Here is a 20676-nt window from a genome sequence, read left to right on the forward strand (position 1 = left end):
TAAGATAGCAGGCATTCCAGCCCTGTGTCCTTCACTAAGATCAACCTCAGAATTTCACCATTTTGTTCTGGGTCGTGGTTGCTTCATTTATCAATAAGGGAATGCGGGACTAAGGAAATAGTAAAGTTTTAACAAATACTAGTAGATGGTCTAAGTAGCAAGGATTGACTTGGGAGTTCTTACTAACATAAAAATGCTCTCTGACTACTAGATGATCTAACTAGTAAGGGCTGACTCGGGAGTTCTTACTGATGTAAAAACACTCTCTGAGAATGCTACACAGGAAGCATGTACCATCGTTACTATAACAAGGATATTTCTCTCAAACTGCAGCTTCCTTCTTTGATTCTCCACAAGATCTTGGCCTACGCACTCTAAATAGAAATGCATGCTGGGTCTTTGGCCACAAGTAAAAACGTTCTTTGCAGCAAATTACTGTGGCAACGAAGGCATTTTTTCATTATGGGATGTCTTTATAATACAGTTAGGAGGGAAAAATGAAAAACAAGAACAAATGAAAGCAGTAGCGTCCTGCCCACTTCTGCGTCACTTACGTCTCCTCTGCCCCAAGGCCTTACCTGGTTCAGAGCTAATGCCACTGCAAAACAGGATGCTCTCCTGGAGATGACATCTCCCTTAAGTAAGGCTTCTTCTCTTAAAGTTGTACAAATTTTAAAAGACTCCGGGCTATTCTGTGAGAAGATGGGATTGCTCAGTCAACATCAGGAACCTTCAAGTGTAATGATTATCAGAGCTTAGTGTCTCGGATTTCCTTCTGTAAGAATTTCCCACAGCCCATCTGAAGTCACTCAACAGACATGACAATGTGGACTGGGGAAAGAGCAAGAGCACACCAATTGGCTATCCAACATCCTTGACAGCACGCATACAATAACACGGACTGAGCAGGTTGTACTGTGGAATATATGTGTAAATACATGCACATATATGCATGTAACAGCAATTGATGAAAGAAAGTCACGTATGTGAAAGGGAGCAAGGAGGGGCATATGGGGAGGGTTTGGGGGGAGAAAATGAAGAAGAAACAATATAATTTCAAAAACAAAAAAAATTAAGCTATGCAGAGGCCATCCGCAACAGACTAGACTATTTATATGGTAGCAGCTCAACTCTAAACTAATTTTATTGTTCAGCTTGCCTATTTCCATCGTAAGGCAGTTTTCACTCGTAAGCAGGCATCTTTGCATGCCAGCAGGCAAGTTTCTAGGCCTAAGCCCCACAATGGGGCCAGCACTGTAACAGCAGTAACACAGGGGACTCTCCTTTGGAGAAGTTTCAGCTTGAAAGTCTCCAGGTAAGTCAAATACTTGAAAACAGTAACACTAATATAATGTAACGTATAGAAGAATCCCATGAAAACAGAGACTTAAAAAAAAAAACTCCAAGGGGGCTGAAGGGATGGCCCTGCAGTCAGCAGCACTGGTTGCTCTTGCAGAGGACCTGAGTTCAGTTCCCAGCTCCCACACAACCGTCTGTAACTCTAGTCCACGTGACCTGAGTCCCTCTTCTGACCTCTGCCAGCACCAGGAACACATGTGGTGCACATACTTACATACACATAAAATAAAATACATCTAAACAAGAAAATGTATTTTTAAATCCAAGAAAGTGATGCCCTAATCAGTCAGACAGCAATGTAAACCCAGTCCCCGCCTCTGAGCTGCCACAGGTGGATGGGTTCACAATGGCAGCAGCAGCCTGACATTTGTGTGTCTGTGAAGACAGACCCACCACTCAATCCTCTCAACAAAGTCTGAATTTTACGTGGGGCAGTTGCCAGGGGTGACTGGGAACCTCAGCAGCTCCTTTTCCAGACTTGTCTCCACTTGATAAAACAAGTTACTCTTGGATACAACACAGGAAGAAAGATCTTCTGGCCCTTCTTAAGAAGCAGAACTAAATTCTCTATACTTCAGCATGCACCCAGTGAAGCAAGCCTGAGCAGGAATCACCACTGGGAATGACCCACATTCTATTGCCGGGTGATTTAAAAGTATTATCGCATCCTTAAGTCCGCAAACAGAGCCCTTGGGCCAACTCTAACCTGCAGCTGAAAGTGGTGTAAAGGTTTATAACGGCTTGGAAAAACAAAAGTCAGAGGTAGAGGGCTCAAGAGATGGCTGAGTGGTTGAGAGTGCCGGCTGCTCTTGTAGGACCGGGGTTCAATTCCCAGCACCCATGATGGCTTATAACTATCCATGAGATCAGAACCCTCTTCTGGCTTCCACGGGCACCAGGCATGCATGTGGTGCACAGACACGGGCAAAGCACTCATACACATAAAATAACAGTAATCATAAAAAAAGAATACATGACAGCCATCGTATGTGGAGTCCGCCCGGAAGGAGGAGGGGGCAACGGTGAAGGTGATCTGGTGTAGTGTAACCTACGAGGGACTCTGGAGCTCAGCAGAAACTTGTCTCTAGCTTTCATGAGCCTCAAGCTTGCCAAGGAGGGGCGAAAGATAATCGCTTTTCCCATGGTCAAAATATCTGACAGGGCTAACTTGAGTTTTCTCAAAATGGATACATTTAAAATCAAACTATTTGTACCAGATGGAAAACAGACTTCAAAGTAACTGAAGAAAGAAAGAAAGAAAGAAAGAGAGAGAGAGAGAGAAAGAGAGAGAGAGAAAGAAAGAAAGAAAGGAAAGGAGAGAGAAAGGGAGAGAGGAAAGGAGGGAAGGAAGGCAAAAAATCCTCTCTTAGATACTACTCAATTCCCAATGCCCTGAGCACTAAGGGAAATAGTCTTTTTTCATTTTTTTCATTTTAAAGATTTATTTATTTATTAGGTATGCAGTGTTCTGTCTGCATGTATGCCTGAATGCCGGAAGAGGGCATCATATCTCATTACAGATGGCTGTGAGCCACCACGTTGTTGCTAGGAATTGAACTTTGGACCTTTGGAAGATCAGGCAATGCTCTTAACCACTGAGCCATCTCTCCAGCCGCAAGGGAAATAGTCTTACCAGTTTGTAGCAAACTGCAAACGCAAGGATGTAGGTGTCTCTGCTGAACTTCACATCTTGATTTTTCATTTCAATCAATACTTCCAGGGCACCTGCCGAGTGAACAGTGGCCAGCAGGGTTAAAGGAACCTATGGGCAGTTCCCAAAATTCTAATCAGTTCAGCATCACCTACCAAAAAGCAGATTTCAGCATGATCAAAGCCGTTCCTTGAAGTTAAGTGGCAATTATCTAAATGTTAAACTAAATCATCACGTCGTGCAAGAAAAACACATAGGAAACCTGCTAAGGTTTTAGGTAATCTGAGGTGACTCATTTCCATCATATGCAATTTGATGTTATAAATTTAAGGAGCAAGGTCACAGTAGGGTTCCTCAGCAGAAATCTAAGGGTCACTTCTATGGTCCTTCCCACCCCAGCTGCTTGCCCAATAGTTTTCCACAACCACAGACTGCAGTACTTACTTTCATATTTGCCTTTAGTAAATAACATATCCATCAAAATATTGAATGATGTGGAGTCCAGGAAGAAGCCTCGTAAATGCTAGTGAAGAAAAAGGTAGAATTTGGTCAGAAGTTAAACTATTAAGGGGGTGCCACATACTGTAGCCCTTTTAGAGACTAGGACTCATTAGGTAGCATTGGCTATCCTAGAACTCACTGTGCAGACCACAGGACGGCCTCACAGAGGTCCACCTACCTCTGCCTCCCTTGTGCTGGGATTAAAGGTGCGAACCACGATGCAGGGCCTGTCCCTTTACAGCAGCGGTTCTGAACCTCCCTAAGGCTGCAACCCTTTAATACAGTTCCTCATGTTGTGGTGATTTCCCCAATCGTAAAGTTATTTCATTGTTACTTCGTGACTGTAATTTTGCTGCTGTTATGAACTGTAATGAAAATACTGGTATTTTCTGATGGTCTTAGGTGACCCCTGTAAAAGGGTGGTTGGACCACCAGAGTTACGACATGGGTTGAGAATCTCTGCTCTCCGGGTTTTTATTTAGTGACTTCCTGAACTCCCTGTTAATCTGGTATACAAAGGATATTTTAAAGCTTCACTTTTAAACACTGCCATAGCTTTGGGGATGGATACACTGGACAGGAAGCAAGAGAGTTCCGTTTCATGAGCAGCGTGGAATCAGGAGGGTGGCGTCCAATGGCAGCAGCAAGCTGACTTGGAATGAAGGCGAGCATGTCTCACGGAACAACAGCTGCCACACGGAACACAGGGCAGCTCACTCTGGCAACCACCTGCTAAAACAGTGCCTCTCAACCTTGTTCTGGACTTTCACTTAGTTTAATAGACAAAAACATCTGTGTACTGATCTCATTATATTCGGTTTTAAATACATTAGCAGAAGAGCTAAGTCGGGGAACACGTATTATGTACACAGAAACTTAAGAGCTATTCTCTTCCTAATTTTTAGAGACTATATTGTTACCGTGACCACCATGTTTCACAACTGTTCAACTCTTTTACATCGATTGTATAACCTTTGACCACTACCTCTCTTTCGACATCTTCCCAGCACTTTGAGTGCCATACTGTGACATGATGTTTAGATGTCAGTGAGTGCTTTTCTCCTTTGCTCTTCCTACCTGCTGTAGATCCTAGATGCTGAGAATAAGGAATGGGCAACAAGGCAGCAAGGCCTGCTCTAAGTGCTGGGTGTTGGTCTAGAGAGCTGAGGGACAAGTCAGGAAGAAGGCGAACAAGGGAGTAAGAGAAATGAGAAAAACAGCCACCATCTCCGTCATCACTGGGGGCTGTGGAGAGCAAGGACAGTGGAGGGACAGCACACACTCACAGAAGCGAGGTTGCCCTTAGTCCTGATTCAGGCCACTCCACCTCTACACGTGGGATTCCATATAGCAGGCTTAACAATTACCTACAATGTGTTTACGCTGGCACAATAATGACTTTGACTTATAACAATAGAATGTTTTATTTTCTTTTAAGTGTAACATTAAAATATTTACTTAAAATAATAAAACACAAACTAAATGAAAAAGTGAGGCTTTAATATTTCTAACCCTAAAGATACCGCTTATCTTCCAGATTTTAAGACATACATACAAGCATGTAATCATGTGTATGTGTGGGTATGGGTGCACACATGCCAATGCATGTGAAAGCCAGAGAGCATCCTTGGACACCAGTTTTTAGTTACTGTTTACCCCCTTACTCTTTTTAAGGCAGAGTCTCTCGTTGACTTCAGAAAAGTTTCTGCATTCAATAAACCCCTCCGCCGATACAATAATCCAAATCAGACCAAATCAAACCAAATTAGAAAAAGCCCAGGTTTAATGAATACCAACGCTCCTGGATGGCTTTCCAGTTCTCGGAGAGGAGCCGGGGAAGGAAGACGGGAAAACCATGTGCTTGTTCTCTGGGATGCTGTAGGAATTCCTACTGTCAGTAGCCTATTTAAGTTATCTGCCCACTTGGGCATGGCCTCTTATACTATTTATGCCGATGTAAAGTGCAGTCTACCCCTAAATAAATAATCCTCCATTATACTCAATTCTGAGCTAGTGTGGGATTTCTTTTAAGCATCCGTCTTCATCTGGCGTTCTTCACTGGGGACTGTTTAAATACCCTGTGGGAGTGGTCTTGAGCATCTCTGGGGAGGGGTCATCGTTTGATGGGCTTTCTCAGGGGCAGAGTCTGGACTGAGACAACTCCTAGGGGAGGGGGCTTGGGATGTAACTTCCACCTGAACATTCAGACTCTTCGGATATATGGATTCCAGGGGCTGGGTTGAGCTTTTAACCCAAACAGCTTCTAACTTATAAGTGGGTCAGGCCGGTTGGCCAATGAACCCCAAGAATCCACAAGTCTCTGCTGCCCTGGAGTTGTGATTATAAGTATACGCTGCCATGATTGGCTTTTTAAAAATATGGGTTCTGGGGAGCAAACTCAGATTCCTTTCAAGCACTTTATCCACTGAGTATTCCCCAGGCCCTGTATGTGCTTCTTTTTTTTTTTTCAAAGTAGAAGACAAGATCAAATGTTGAAACTGTTCTTAAACTACCTTTCCTCTACTTAAATTCATTATGACCACCTTCCTAATGCATGGTGTTTTTAAAGAAGGGTAACCCTAATGCTAGGCATGGTGGTACATGTCTATAATCACACCCTCCGGAGGCTGAGGCAGGAGATTGCAAGCTTGAGGACAGCCTGGGTTACTTGTCTGAAATAAAACGGTCAAGCCTAGGGAAGTTCCATCAGTACAGAACAAATAAGTGAGAAAGAGTAGGAAGCAAGGCCAAATCATTGCGCTCTGGAGTTCCTAAATGTACTAATCGCACATGGTGGACAACGGCCCAAACAAAAGGTCTCTTGTCATGGAAGAATTTATAATGCCTCTAATGCAGTTTCACCTTCTGGGAGATAGAAATAATAATCATACCCGTGACAGAGCTGTTGTGGAAATAATAATTATATAACAACAACAATAATTGTGGGAGAAGGCAGAAGATACAGTAAATATTCAGTAAGTAACTAAAACATGTTTTTACAATTTATTTATTATTACCACTTGTATGTGCCACAGTGCTTGCATGGAAGTCGGACGACAACCGTGTAGGCCTGGTTCTCCCCTTCCACATTTGCATGGATCCACAGATTGAACTAAGGTTGCTGGGCTTGCATGGAAATTGCCTTTATCCACTGAATTATCTTACTGATGTGCAAAATTATGATGTGTTTTAGAAAAAGAAACCAGAATATATAAAAACATTTTAAAACTTGACCAGCTATAAATACAGTCTACAATCAAAACAAACAAACAAACAAACAAACAAAAAAAAACAAGAGAGAGAGTGCAGGGGCAGGATATGAAATCAGTGGCTGGTCGGAAACTATTCACCTCTGAACTCCAGAGACAGGATACATGCCCTAGGGCAGCACACACCCAAAGTACATATACAACAGGCCTCTGTTTTATGTTATGCCTCTGAAGACACATGTAAGTCTCCTTGTGAGTCAACTCTACGGAAACATTTCAAACGCAGAGAGCTTATTTATTCAGCCCAATGACCTTGAAATAATATAAAATAACAAATAAACCCACAAATAAAATGCCATAAAAAATATCTTTTGTAAGAGCAACCAAGAACACAAGATCAAATTGGCAGGAGAAGGAACTGGAAAATACTAACCTTATCTTTTATGAGCTCCACTGCAGAGTCCTCAAGATCCAGCTCGTAGCACAACCTCATGAAAACTGGTCCAAACTTATATTCTCCCACAGTGAAGTTTCTGTTCTCTGCATGGTACCTGGTGATCAAGATGATTCTATGAGCAAAGATAGGGTATAGCAAGAACAGACACAGGAATCGCAGAGACCTCAACTAGCAAGTAGAAGCCCCAAATTTGGATCTCAGCAGCCATGTAAAAGTCAGGCTTAGTAGCATGCACCTGGAACTCCAATGTGGGGGCTGGAGACAGGAGGATTCTCAACGCTTACTGGACAGCCAGTGTAGCTAATCACAGAGCTCCAGGTTCAGTGAAACCTAGTCTCAAAAAACAAGGTTTAGGGCAACCGAAGAACATAGTTGATTGAGACCTCTACCCATGTGTATTCACCTTCACATGCACATGTACACATACATGAACATATATACATACCCCACACATACCAGACACACCCACAAGGACAGACACAAACCACAGTGTGCGCTCTACTAGGTGCTGGGAACACAATAAAGAATAAGGAACTCCCAATTCGGGAGAAACAGGGATTTGAATAAAATTAGGGGTTCCAGAGTTTAACACACTGGGCATTGAAACAAAAGAGTTTTGTTAGAGGCCAAAATACTCTGAGAATTAAAAGGAGTAAAACACACACTGTAATCATCCCTTTAATTACCTGCTGGGCCAAGAACGCGTATAATGTTACAGAACAGCAGGGTCTCCTTAGGATGGGTACAGAACAAAGGAAGGGCACTGGGAGTGTCCTGTGCTTCTTCCAGAGGTGGCTTCATGACCATATAGGGTGTCACACAACCAACAGGCACACTGTAACTTACATCAACCTCTGCTTTTCTAAATTCAGATAAGGGCCTACATGATCTATGGTCACCTAGGTTAAAAAAAAATAAATGTACTTTGAAATCTTAAGTCCTGGGAGAAGGCTAATTTTAATGGCAGTGATATCTTACTATGCTGCGTAAGTTCTATAGGTGGCCAGTCAGTCCTCTGAAACTGCTGCTTCGGGCACTTCAGATGACGACCTGGTGAGCACCAGATGACCACACACATGTCAGATTTCTGTGATATAAATGACTTTAAAGTATGAGCGGGAAAGTTGACTTTACTAAAACCTTTTCACCTTCTGCTGAAACAGCAGAAGGAAGCTGGAGTGGCATTGGGCTGGAGTGTTGTAAATTCACACTGCCAAATACGGTGACGGTGAACACGTGACCTGCTTCATCACAAGGCTTGAGGACTGAGTTATGAAGGACAAGAGAGTGTGGTGATTAACGACTTCTGTCTGCTTCTGCGCGCTGGCTCCAGTTCAGCTCTTCTACTTAAAAACCATGTAACTGTAAGAAAATCAGTTCATCACTCGGAGCATCAGTTCCTCATGTGTGAAGTGAAGATAAGGACTCAAGAAGTCTGAAGAGAACTGGGTAAATTTTCCTTGGCATGCGGCAATTCTTTAACGCTAGGTAATATGAAACACGAGGCATCTTCAAATCTATAAATGTCAGTAAATGAGGAACTAGTGCTAGATTAAAAACAGAAAGCAAAAGTTTCCTTGAATTGACATCTACACTCAAAAGGAAGTTAATGCCTATAAAAGGGAGGCTCTAGGGCTTAGGATCAGGGTCTGGAGAAGTGGGTGTCTGAGGCGCCATGTCGGGCCGGGAAGGTGGCAAAAAGAAGCCCCTGAAACAGCCCAAGAAGCAGGCCGAGGAAATGGACGAGGAAGACACGGCTTTCAAGCAGAAACAAAAAGAGGAGCAGAAGAAAGTGGAGGAGCTAAAAGCCAAGGCCGCGGGGAAGGGACCCCTGGCCACAGGTGGAATTAAGAAATTTGGCAAAAAGTCAGCTGTTCCTCATATCTGAGATGATGGTGACCCTCTTCCATTCCTATTTAAACACCTGGATTCCCTGCCATAGCATCTTTGCCATCTACAGCTAGAATGAAGTGTTATCCTGGAAGCCTGTTAAACATCTGGATTCCCTACTATAACATCATTGCCACCTATAGTTAGAATGAAGTGTTATCCTGGAGCCTGTTGTACATTGTAATAAACTTTTGTAAAAAAAAAAAATAATAAAATAAATAATACAAATGACAAAAAAGAAAAAAAAAAGGAGGCTCTAAAGCTCCCTGTAACCTAACCAGCGCTGGAGCGAGATTGTGAGGGTCCCACTTGTGGCACCATCAAGGTGAGCGTCTGTCTCAGCTCATGACCTCCTTTCCTAGGGGCGGGCTGCGAGTCCCAGGACGAGCAGAAGCAGGTTGGTTAGACCACAGAGGCACCAACCCGTCCAGCCGTTCACCGAAGTGACAAAGAAGAACAACTGGGTCGTGTCAGGAGTGTGAGTGAAGAGCTCAGAGTCATGCTTCGATGTGTGTGATGAACGTGAAAGTAGAGGGATCAGAATTTTTATCCTGTTGTGTTGTTAGTCTTAGAGATATCTTCTGGCTTTAGGGCAGTAACAGGAAAAATAAGAGAATAGCCAGAGTCAAATGACAATGTAGCATTAGTTTTGCTGGCACAGCCTGAAGGTTTATTGGTAGATGTGTCATAGTTTAAACTCAGTTTGTTTCTCCAGGGTTTGTGTATTGCAAGTTTATTCCCCTGTGTAAAATCTAATGGGATATCCTTAGAGCAACTGAGGAAATTGCTCTCAGAAAGGATTAGGTATATCTCACATGACTCCCAACCCCCATGTTCTAGAGGAGTTATATAAAGCCCGAGTCTGGTCCTACCCATTTATGACTTCCTGTATTGAGACAGCACTGACCAGCACAGTGTGGCACAGCCAAAGACCATCAGTAGAACTTAGCTGATGCCCTCGAATGTCCGAAACTGTGAATCAAATCAATCTCCTTTTTCCCTATGCAGATTATCCTGGGCATTTTGTTACAGTAATGACAAACTAATATACTCTTTGACCCAAAACACAAAGAGTACGTAAGCTTTCTAGAGCTACTCATCGTGACATTAGTTGTGCTGAGGAAAAACTAGAAATAATTTAGATGTCTGATAACAGGGCGCAGTTGATTAAAATACCTAATATATGGTGGAATGTTGTTAGAGAGGAAGGAGTCTCGGTTGAGGAAATGCCTCCATGAGATCCAGCTGTAAGGTATTTTCTCAATTAGTGATCAATGGGGGAGGGCACAGCCCACGGTGAGTGGTGCCATCCCTGGACTAGTGGACTGAGAAGACCATGGGAAGCAAGTCAGCAGGCAGTGACCCACCATGGCTGCTGCATCAGGCCCTGCCTCCAGGATCTTGTTGTCCTGTCTGAGCTCCCATCCTGACTCCCTTCAATAATGAACAGCGATACGGAAGCGTAAGCCAAATAAACCCTTGCTTTTTGGTGATAATGTTTTGCTGCAGCAACAGGATTCGGACTAAGATAAATTCTGTACTGTCACTAAAATACGGCTCCTTGATATATAAATAAGAATAAAGGGGCTGGAGAGATGGCTCAGAGGTTAAGAGCACTACCTGCTCTTCCAGAGGTCCTGAGTTCAATTCCCAGCAACCACATGGTGGCTCACAACCATCTGTAATGAGGTCTGGTGCCCTCTTCTGGCCTTCAGGCATACATGCAGATAGAATATTGTATACATAATAAATAAATATTTAAAAAAAAGAATAAAGTAGACTATATTAATGTAGAGAATACTGTTTCTATATAGTACTAACTGGAACTAGAAGGAGCCGAGTGTGGTGATGCATGCCTACAATCTCAGCACTCAGGAAACCAAGGCAAGAGACCTGTGCATTCAAGGCCGGTCCAGCCTGAGCTACAAAGCAAAACCTTGTCTCAAAAACTAACCGACAAATAAGCAAAAACATCCACGCTATATAAAAGAAAACCTACTAAAACTATGAAATATTTGCATAAAAATTTGTGAAAAATATGTAAATTTTTGCAAGCGGGCTTTAAAGATAATTTTCATCATTTTTATCCCTCCCCACATGAACCTGCTGTCCCAGCTATCCAGGACTGGGGTCCCTTTCCCTACATCCAACTTTGGTATGACCAGACAAATCCCACTGGGCGGGAGAAGCTGAGCTGTCTGTGCTGCTGCTGCAAGGTCTGGCAGCTTCCAGTTTTGTGTGGGTTTGTGTGGCTCACACCAGGCTAAGGAACAGTGAGGCACTAGAGAGAGAAGGGTCAGGACACACGGATGAGCACAGAAACATCAGAAATTCAAGGAAGATCTTCTTGGACCTGCTAACCTGTGGGTCGAGAACCTTTGTGGGGGTCAAATGATCTTTTCACCATTGAAAAACAGATAGTTATCATAATTCAAAACAGTAGAAAATTATAGTTATGAAGTAGTAACAAAAGTAATTTTACGGTTGGGGGTCACCACACCATGAGGAACTATATCAAAGGGTCACAGCATTAGGAAGGTTGAGGAACACTGGCTTAGTGCTTCCTTCCCTCTCAACTAATACCTAAGAAAAAAGACAGGCAGAAAGGAGGGCAAGGAGGCCACTGGTACTAGGGAAAGAGGAACAGACTTCGTATCCTAGCCAGGAAAAGAGGCTCCAAAATACCCGCCCTGTGTGACAGGGGCTATCAGAGGAGCACTGGGGTGTGCTGAGGAGCTAAGGGATGGTAATTGGAGGGACCGGCCAGTCTGTGGGCAGGGTATGAGGTATGAGCTGCTTTCCTACACTTGGTCCCTTCAACATCCGAGGTTGAAGGCAGGCAGCAGGACAAGATGTCTGGAAGTCATCTGCGTAGAGGGGACAGTGTACGTCTTGAGAGTGGACGCGACTACTCTAGGAAGGGTGGGGAGGGAAGCGATGAAGGCTGCAGGGCCTCAGGGACGCCTCACCTGTAAATGACACTCTTCACCAGTTCCGCATCTTCCCGGGACTGGCACAAGTGGAGCACAGTTTTCAGTTCTTCCTTCAGGATGAGCTTGTTCTGGGTCAGTTTCTCCTCCAAGTTTCTGAAATAGATTGCTGAAAGAAAGCACAAAGCGACCACTCAGGATAGGTGGGACTGTGAGGAGGCTGGCCTCAGGGAGAAGCCCAAGCACAGCTCACTGCAAACAGGTACTGAGGGACCTCTCATGGGGCGGCGTCCCTCACTGGCCATCACCTCCAGAGGAGTGGATGCTGAAGACAGTCTAAAAGGCACATTTGTGCCATAGGGAATTCAGGGCCACAGTCCACCCCAGGCTCTGGAAATCACAAACTGAGGAGGGTAGGAGTGCCTTTGGCATGCTTTAGGTGACACGCAGGCACACAGAAGTTTAACAACTATTACTGCAGTCCTAATAAAAACCACAGGTGACTCATGAGAAGAGGAGAACGTGCAGCCAGACACTCAGACCATCAATGAGCAGGATCAAGAAGAGAAGTAAAAGGAAATGCAAATCCATCATGGATTTAGACAGTAGTCAGACCATGTAACTCAGAAATATTTTGGGTTCTTGCAATTTGTTTAGCTTTTCCTCTCTCAACCCCATGGCCTGTCTTTACTGTAACCAGACTACCATAGGATGGGCAGAGGGGAAAAAAACAAAACCAAACCAGTTCTCTAACCAATAGTGCTCTTTAGGGACAGAATCATTGTCAGGCCATCACTATTTTGGTCCCTTCTTTGCACTGATGGGAACCTCCAGAGTTGCGCTTCTATGGAACAAACACCAAAGGGAGTATGGCTTCTGTGGATTACTTTCCTCAATACTGTTGAGAAACACAGCGCAGGAGACAACAGACAGGGCTATTCTCATTCTAGAGTTCCATGAGTATCTCAGGATTGATTACAAGTCCAGAGCTTTGAATGAAAGCTGCTGAAGTAGCCGCACAATGTCCATTTGCAATGCAAGGACTCGAGTCAAGTCACACCGCTCTTAGTGTACAGGAAAGACCAATGTGGTTTAGGACCAAGGCGCTGGGTCTTTCGATCTTTCTTTTCAGAACCAGGAGATTGTTTTACAGATGCAAGGACCTGAGCAGATCTATGTCCTTCCACTTATATGCTCTGTGAATACCCTTGTCTGTGAGACATCATTCCTCAGGCACAAATAGAGGACTGTGACACCTACAGCTCACGGGATTACATGAGGGTATATACAGAAAGCATCTGGCACAGGGTCCACCGCACCATAACTGTTGGTAAGCAATGGCATTAGCAACCTAATTTTCACCCTATGCCTGTTTGATCTAAACAATGCAACTTTAGAGATTTCTAAGCAATTTTTATCTAAAAGATTTCAAAGCAATGTTTTGCATTCTGTACCTCTTAATTGTTAAGAAACACTGTGAACTTAAAAAATGTAAATTGGACTTGAAAAGTTTGGCTTTGAAGTATTACCATATAATCACAATGAGAGCAATATGTCTGTCACACAAAGTTAATGGCTCCTCCCACAGAGCTGAAAGTCTACCCAGGAAGACAGGTTATTGGTATACAAAGCATAGGAGCAATACAAACACAGTAAGACGACTTTGACTTTGACATCTGTTGGAATTCCAAGCAGCAGGACAGATGAAAGTTCATGGAGGTGAAGGAATGTCAATGAACTCTGTTATGGAAATGTCTGTACAAAGTGTGGCATGGAAAAGGATGCCATTGTGGGCTCCTAAAACTGCTGAAACAGTGTGAGGGTTACATAACCATTGGTCTGACAGTGGAGTAGACAGGCACTGACTTTTGGATTGCATATCAGAACATGCTCACAGCAGTCACAGCTTTATGAAGACCACGGCAATTAGACATGACAAGCAGCCCATAGCAGGGAGTTCTTCCTAACCACAAATATCATGTAATTAAAAAACACCCAAGACAAAAAGGAAAGTTGGGGGACTGGAGATGGCAGAGCAGTTAAGAGCACTGGTTGCTCTTGCAGAGGACTCAGGCTCAGTGCCCAGGATCTACATGACAGTTAAAAAGAACCTGTAACGTCACTTTGGAGGGTTCAACACCCTCTTCTGGTGTCTGCGAGCACTGCACACACATGGTACACAGACATGTATACAAGTAAAACACCCATATATATACATATATATATATAAAGTAAAAATAAATCTTTAAAAATATATAAAAGAAATAAAAAGGAGACACATCAGTGAACCCACATTAAGCATATTCAGCTGGAGATAAAAGTATTCCTCGAGACTGCTAAGGCTAATCTCTGGATCCCACAGTGGCATAACATGATTGGCAGAGCAGGGGGAGGAGACTGGGATGGGAGAGGTGGAGCCATAGAGTGTTTCTCAGCTGCTCAGCAGCATCTGGCAACGAGAGGAAGGAAAGTTGAAGCTATATCCAAAGAAGTCAACAGGATTAACTTCAGTGGGTCACAAAACAAAACAGACATGAATGTGAGAGAAGAATTTGGACGGGTGGTAGGGAAGTGGAGGGTGACAGTGGCCAGTATGTATCAAGACATATGTGAAACTGCCTGCTAAGAACAAATTTAATTATAACAAGTCAACAGCAACAAACAAGAGGTCTTTAAAAAGCAAAACAACAACAAAAGCCAGAAGGAAGTCTTAGATACGCTTATAAGGGAGCTTGTAGTTTTGAAACAATCCCACCTGTAGGACAGAGGAAATGAACGCACAAGACTGCCAGGACTAAAGGCACTAGGGCCTAAGGAACCCGTGTCCTCAGGTTTTTACTGCTTTTTAAATTTTAAAAATATTTAAATTATAAGCATATATATGTGTCTGAGTGTGGGTTTGCACATGTTTCCGCCTGCAAAGACCAGAAGAGGAAGTGTGGCATGGAAAAGGATGTCATTGTGGGCTCCTAATGCACCTGAAGCAAGGGTTCTAAGCAGATGTGAGCCACCCAATATGGGTGCTAGGAACCAAATTCAGGTTCTCTGGAACAGCAACAAACACTCCTAGCTCCTGACCTATCTCTCAAAAGTAAGAAACAACAATATAATGACCATAAAGTGCTAACCAGCCTCAACTAATAGCAACAGTTTGCTAATTTTGCTTCTTCTATAAACTCTAAACATAATGGACTTTTCAAAGCACATCCCAGTGGTCTCATTTACCTACAAGGAGATCACAAAGTCTACATTTCGCCATTGATTACTCAACATTTGAAAGCCAGTCACCAGGATTCTTGAACTATACAGTGTATACAAATCATCTGTGACCCTTCCATTTGTATCTCCATCCGTCTCCTAATTGATGCTGATTCTGGTCCTCAAATCATATTCTGCGTGGCACAGACTAGACAACTGGGCACAGGACTAATTTCACTATTTCCCTGGGATCCTGGGGGAGGGGCTACTGTGAGATGAAAGGTAGACTAGGAAACTAAGCAAATGTTCACGTTTTTTTCCTTCATGAGATAGGTCTAGAAAGAAATAAATAGAGAAAAACAGAAAATTTGGATGACAAATGGATCAAAGAGTCAACAAAGCAGATACTACTACTACCTTTGGTGCTGGGAAGGTTATATGCAATAGCCACTTTCTTCTGTTGGAATTCCTTCAATTTCATAATGCTGTCTGTGAGTAGGTATCTTTTAGCTAAAGAATAGGAAAAGAAAATAAGTGAAATTATTTTGATTGTTTTTTTTTCCCCTTAAGAAATAACATAGAGCTCGGTTGACTCCAATGAACTCATTTTTTACCTATTATATCAATAAATGATCCATCCAGATAGATACAAATATTATAGTATTTCTGGTGAGGAAACAAACATCTTCAGTTTACTACTGAATTCAAATCTTGGCAAAAGTCTTATGTTTGAAAGTAGGTAATGATTAACGGAGTGTGAAGACTGGTTGACACAAGAGAAGTAAAGAACAAATGGGCTTTTGCCATCTAGGTAAGGGCTTAGTAACTGCATAGACACCACACACACACACACACACACACACACACACACACACACACTTTTTTTTCTATTTGGCTTATCTTGGTTTGAGAAGCATGGGATATTGAAAAAAGCTACACCGAGACTTCTGGTTTTGTAAATTCTGAATTGAAGGTGGCCTTTTAGATCTGGACTCAAGTAGCCTTAAATCAGAAATCACGGACTACAGCTTAGCAAGTCTGGAATGCACCCTTCTTCAGCATTTTTGGCTGTGCTTGAGATAAAAACATATGAAGCTTAACCAAAAAACCGTGCACTGAGATCTGCTAAGACACAGTAATAATAAAAATAGCTATTTATGAAAAGGGAATCCTGTGAAGCTGTCAGACCCGGGTGTTTTGTTCAAATACCCCCTCTGCCAGCTTTTTGTGTCCTTGGGCAAGTGACAGTCTCGCACGCTTCCTGTTTTGTAAAGGTACAACCTCTGTCATTGGATGCTGACTGAAGAAAAGGAATTCATATACGTAAAATACATCACAAGGTTAAATACTTTTATTATCATTCAGTAGCCGTCTCACGTTTAATATTTTCAGAAAGGCAGTAAGGAATAACTTGGGGGATGAGGAACCCTGCCTCGAGTCTAAGGATGTAAGGAGCAGAGCTGGGGTTCTCGTCTCTTAAATTCTGCCTTGCAGAAAAGAAAACCCAGTGAGTAAGGAATGTTCTCCAAGAGCAACGTAGACCATTCCGAGTCCAGACCCTAGCTGTCCTTTGCTTTCCAGGCACCAACTGAAGGTGTTCGCGGTCCCCAGCAAACCAGGCTGCACACACGTGCAGTCAGAGGGAAAGGTCGCCCGAGCCTTCTCCAAAGAGAGATGCTGCTGGGGTCTCACGCTCCCTTCTCTTCCACCCTCCCTTCCTTCACATCGTGAGGACGCGGGTACCTCCGAGAGTGCAGCGGCCGCAGGCGGAGCCTGAGCCTGTCACCCCGGGATGCAACGAAGGACGCGGTGCCCGCAACCTTTCCAGGGGCCTAAACACCGTAGCCATATTGTCGGCGCCCGGACCGAACCAACTGCGGCACCCGGGCTGGGGGGAAGCGTCCGAAGAGGTCCATTTCCGGCGGAGGCGGGCTCTGCCCCTGCCCCGCCCACCTCTGGCTCTGACCCCCGGGCCGGCATTCCACTTGGTACGCTTCAAGATGGCGGCCCCCATGGTGCGGTGTGGGATGCTCCTGGCTCGGAGAATAGCTACGGCTCGCCTTTCCCTGGCAGGTTGGTGGCTGCTGCCTTGGAGGGGCAGCTCCATTGGGCCCCTCAAGACGCTCTTCACTGAATGAAGGGAGCGATAAGCTTTCAGGAACGGCGTAAATGCTTCTGGGATCCGGTTGCTAGAGAAGCCGTTTAGGTTATTGGTAGCGTAGAAAGGAAAAGAAACTCATTTCCTTTAAGGATTAGTACCTGCCAGTCCAAAATTATGTGAAGTAAAGGAAGCCAATGGCATGAGAGATTTTGTGTATGTCTTGCAGCTTTAATGTGCTAAGCCAGTGGACCTTTTACTTACCATGAAAAATCCAAATTATGTTCACGCCTGGGGCCAGAATAGTTTTCTTCCACCTGAGAATTCTTTGGAGGGGCGTCAGGCCAATGTTTTCTTCACTGCTTTGTACTTGATGGTCCGGATCCCCGGTCTTCACCTCATGAAAGAATATTTCATTACTAACTTCGCTTTCCCCAGTGACCGTGGTCACAACTGCCACACGTTTCATTTTTACCGTTTCCCCCATGTAGGTGAACAAGTGTTAATAGTTACCCGTAGAGCACCTTGCTGTCTGAGTTGAGTCGCGCGCCACTCAGAGTCTTTTTAGTGGACCTGATGATGAAAACACATCTTAAAGTATTTAAAGAAGCCAAGTTTGCAATGGTTTTAACTTCATAATCCTTGAAGATATGCTGGATTATAGGAGTAAAATGTACTGGCCACACTTGGATGTTTCCAATCCTGCTTATCCCCTCTTTTCAGTGAACCTCCCTTAACACCAGCTTTTAAAAAAAGCAATACATACTTGCTCACACTGCTTAATGTACAGCCATTAAGAAACTTCATAGTTGACCTCAAGAGTTTTCTGAAGATTAAGTGGTTGAACTACCTGGTAAAAAGGTTGCATATCACACATTTGGCAAATTGGTACAAACAGTACTTGGTACTAAAGTAAGAATGTTCTGTAGAGCTACTTAACCATATTTAATTATGATTGGTAGTAAGTTCTTTGAAATCTACTAAGTCCCTGTTTAGTAGATAAGGGAGAGTGTGTTGGTTGCTTATAATGTCTGGGACAACCATTCTAACAAGGGACTGGAAATTGCATGGAGCAACTTGAGAGAACCTTTAACTTAGTGGCTTGATTTCAGTTTAAACTAGCAAACTTATACTGCACCTGTGCCATTCCAACATGGTAGTTGCTAGTACATGTAGCTATTTAAATTTAAATTGAAGATACATAAAATTAAAAACTTAAGTTTTTTAGTGGTAGAAAGTGTTTTAAGTGTTCAGTGGATCTATGTAGCTGGTGGTCTTTGACTTGGACAGCTTAGAATAGAATATTTCCATCATTACAGTAAGTTATATTGGACAAACACTACATTAGGCCATGGGTGGAGGCTATAGGGAGACAATATGAGTACACAGGACTCAGCTTTGGGTGTGTGGATGAATGGCTTGACTTAGACATATTGAAGTGTTCGATCTGGAAAAGTACTCTGCTTTGTACGAACTCATAACAGGCCAGTTAGCATATGGAGCAGTGAGACTTCTATCTAGTCTACTTAAAACACGATGAGAAACAGCTAAAATGATCAAAAAGATGGAAGAAAAGTTAACTGAGGTAGAACAACAAAGACAAGGAAAGGAAAGGATAGAGGATGGAAGCTAACAGCATTGATAGGATTCTGTGTGCAAAAGACTGGTGCGTGAGAGCCCAGCGGCCTCCTGGTGAACCAGAGACAAATATCCCACACAGACAGCTTAAGTGGGGGGTTTTATTAGATAAAGGGGGAAGGGGAGGGAAGAGACAGAAAGAAGAGAGGGAAGTAGGCTGAGTTTAGCCTTCTAAAGTGACAGGATACTGCATGCCTTGCCCTGTTAGGTCCTCAAGGAGCTGTGCCAGGTTTGTCTGAATGCTGATAACCATTATTTAGTAGACATTAAGAGACTGAGTCCTCAACTACCATGCTGAAATCGGTAGTATTCCCTCATTCTGTGTATGATGAAAGACAGTCAGGTGCTGTGTGATTTGACCAGTTTTTCGTAGCATTTATTATTGGCAAGCCAAGGATTAGAAGTTAACTTGTGACCCTAAAGCTTGTCTGTTTCCACAGTTGCATTATTAGCATCTTTCAACAACAACAATAACAACAAACGCTTGGAAACATTGGATTAAAGGCCCAAATCATGAGCCAGGCATGATGGCACATGCCTTTAATCCTAGCACCAGGGAGGTAGAGGTAGGTGGATCTCTGAGTTCAAGGCCAGCCTGATCTACTAAACTAAGTAAGTTCCAGGACTTTTCAGCCAGGGCTGAAACAGAAATCCTGTCTCAAAAAACAAATAAATAGTGAAGATTGAAATAATAATATGTATAAGAAACAGATGTTTTTCTCCAAATTTTGAGGTTATGGTCCTTAAATTCTGGTCCAGAATTCAAAGGAGAAATATTTCTTTTTATGGGTGATACTTATTTTAAAGAGTATTGTTGCCCAAAGGAGAGCAATCTAAGGATAGTAGGCATGAGAAGATTATAAACTCTCTAGTTCTTTGAGATAGAATCTCACTAGGTAGGGCTGATTGCTTTGAAACTCTGCATAGGGCAGATAGGCCTTGAACGTGCCGGTGAACCCACTTTTGCCTCAGCCTGGCTAAGTAAACATTTTGAGTGGCCCGTGTAGAGAGGGATTGGGCAGGCTGAGCCCTAAGCCTGTGAGTTTGAAGTCTGTCTGTCCTCTGACTCATTCAAATGTGGTCTGAGGACTTTCATTGTCATCACCCAGTTGTTAGATATGCAGAATCTGTCTGCCCTCTCGACCTGCAGAACTACTGTCTGCATTTTAATGAGATTCATATGCATACTAAAGTGTAGAGTCCTATCCAGATTTTTCACTTTGCTTCTGGCTGACTTTCTTTAATCTTCTGCCCCTGGCTGTAGAAATTCTTTGGCTGTAACATTAATATACAGGCTTTCAGTGTGTAGTGATGGAAAGACCTTCATAAAGCAGCACAGAAAGATGAATGTGCTGTTTTCTTCTTTAAAAGTGTGTGTGTGTGTGTGTGAGTGTGCATGCTTGTATGTGTGCATGTATGTAGAGGCCAGAAGTCAAAGTCAGATGTTCTCTTCAGTCATTCTCCACTATATAAGCTCAAGTTGTAATGTCTGTGTGGTCTGTTGTGATCTCCGGGCTACTGCCACTTAGGTTGGAGTTCTTTCCCTTTGAGATGGAATTCCCATGCCATACGACTCACTCGTTGAAAGTACACAGTTCTTTCAGTAGAGTTGTGTGAGCATCTATACAACCAATTTAGGATATTTTACCACACCCCAAAGAGATCTGTATCCGCTAGCAGTCACTCTCACTTTCCCAGACTCCCGTCCCAGATCTAGCAATGAGTAACCTACTTGCTCTCTAGAT

The 20676-nt window shown here is 43.3% G+C and overlaps 2 protein-coding genes and 1 pseudogene across 3 annotated transcripts in view; 2 read left to right on the forward strand and 1 right to left on the reverse strand.

Annotated features, from left to right (window-relative positions):
* Ptcd2 (pentatricopeptide repeat domain 2) overlaps positions 1-17096 on the reverse strand; it is a 31397-nt gene extending 14301 nt beyond the window's left edge. For both annotated transcript variants that reach the window (XM_085676786.2, XM_085676787.2), the window contains exons 1-7: positions 16939-17096; positions 15613-15705; positions 12037-12166; positions 7154-7271; positions 3455-3533; positions 2993-3084; positions 579-692 (exon numbers count right to left, since the gene is read on the reverse strand). In XM_085676786.2, coding sequence (XP_085532912.2) covers positions 579-692; positions 2993-3084; positions 3455-3533; positions 7154-7271; positions 12037-12166; positions 15613-15705; positions 16939-17044 — 732 coding nt within the window. In that variant the 5' untranslated portion in view covers positions 17045-17096. The remainder of the gene's footprint in view (positions 1-578; positions 693-2992; positions 3085-3454; positions 3534-7153; positions 7272-12036; positions 12167-15612; positions 15706-16938) is intronic.
* Positions 8811-9267, forward strand: LOC125405184 (translation machinery-associated protein 7 pseudogene; annotated as a pseudogene).
* A 28-nt stretch (positions 17097-17124) lies between the features above and the next one.
* Positions 17125-20676, forward strand: part of Mrps27 (mitochondrial ribosomal protein S27) — an 81210-nt gene continuing 77658 nt past the window's right edge. The window contains exon 1 of the mRNA XM_048441550.3: positions 17125-17268. Coding sequence (XP_048297507.3) covers positions 17196-17268 — 73 coding nt within the window. The 5' untranslated portion in view covers positions 17125-17195. The remainder of the gene's footprint in view (positions 17269-20676) is intronic.

The sequence above is a fragment of the Myodes glareolus genome, chromosome 15 (assembly GCF_982192425.1).
Source record: "Myodes glareolus chromosome 15, mMyoGla1.1, whole genome shotgun sequence".
Lineage (NCBI taxonomy): Eukaryota > Metazoa > Chordata > Mammalia > Rodentia > Cricetidae > Myodes > Myodes glareolus.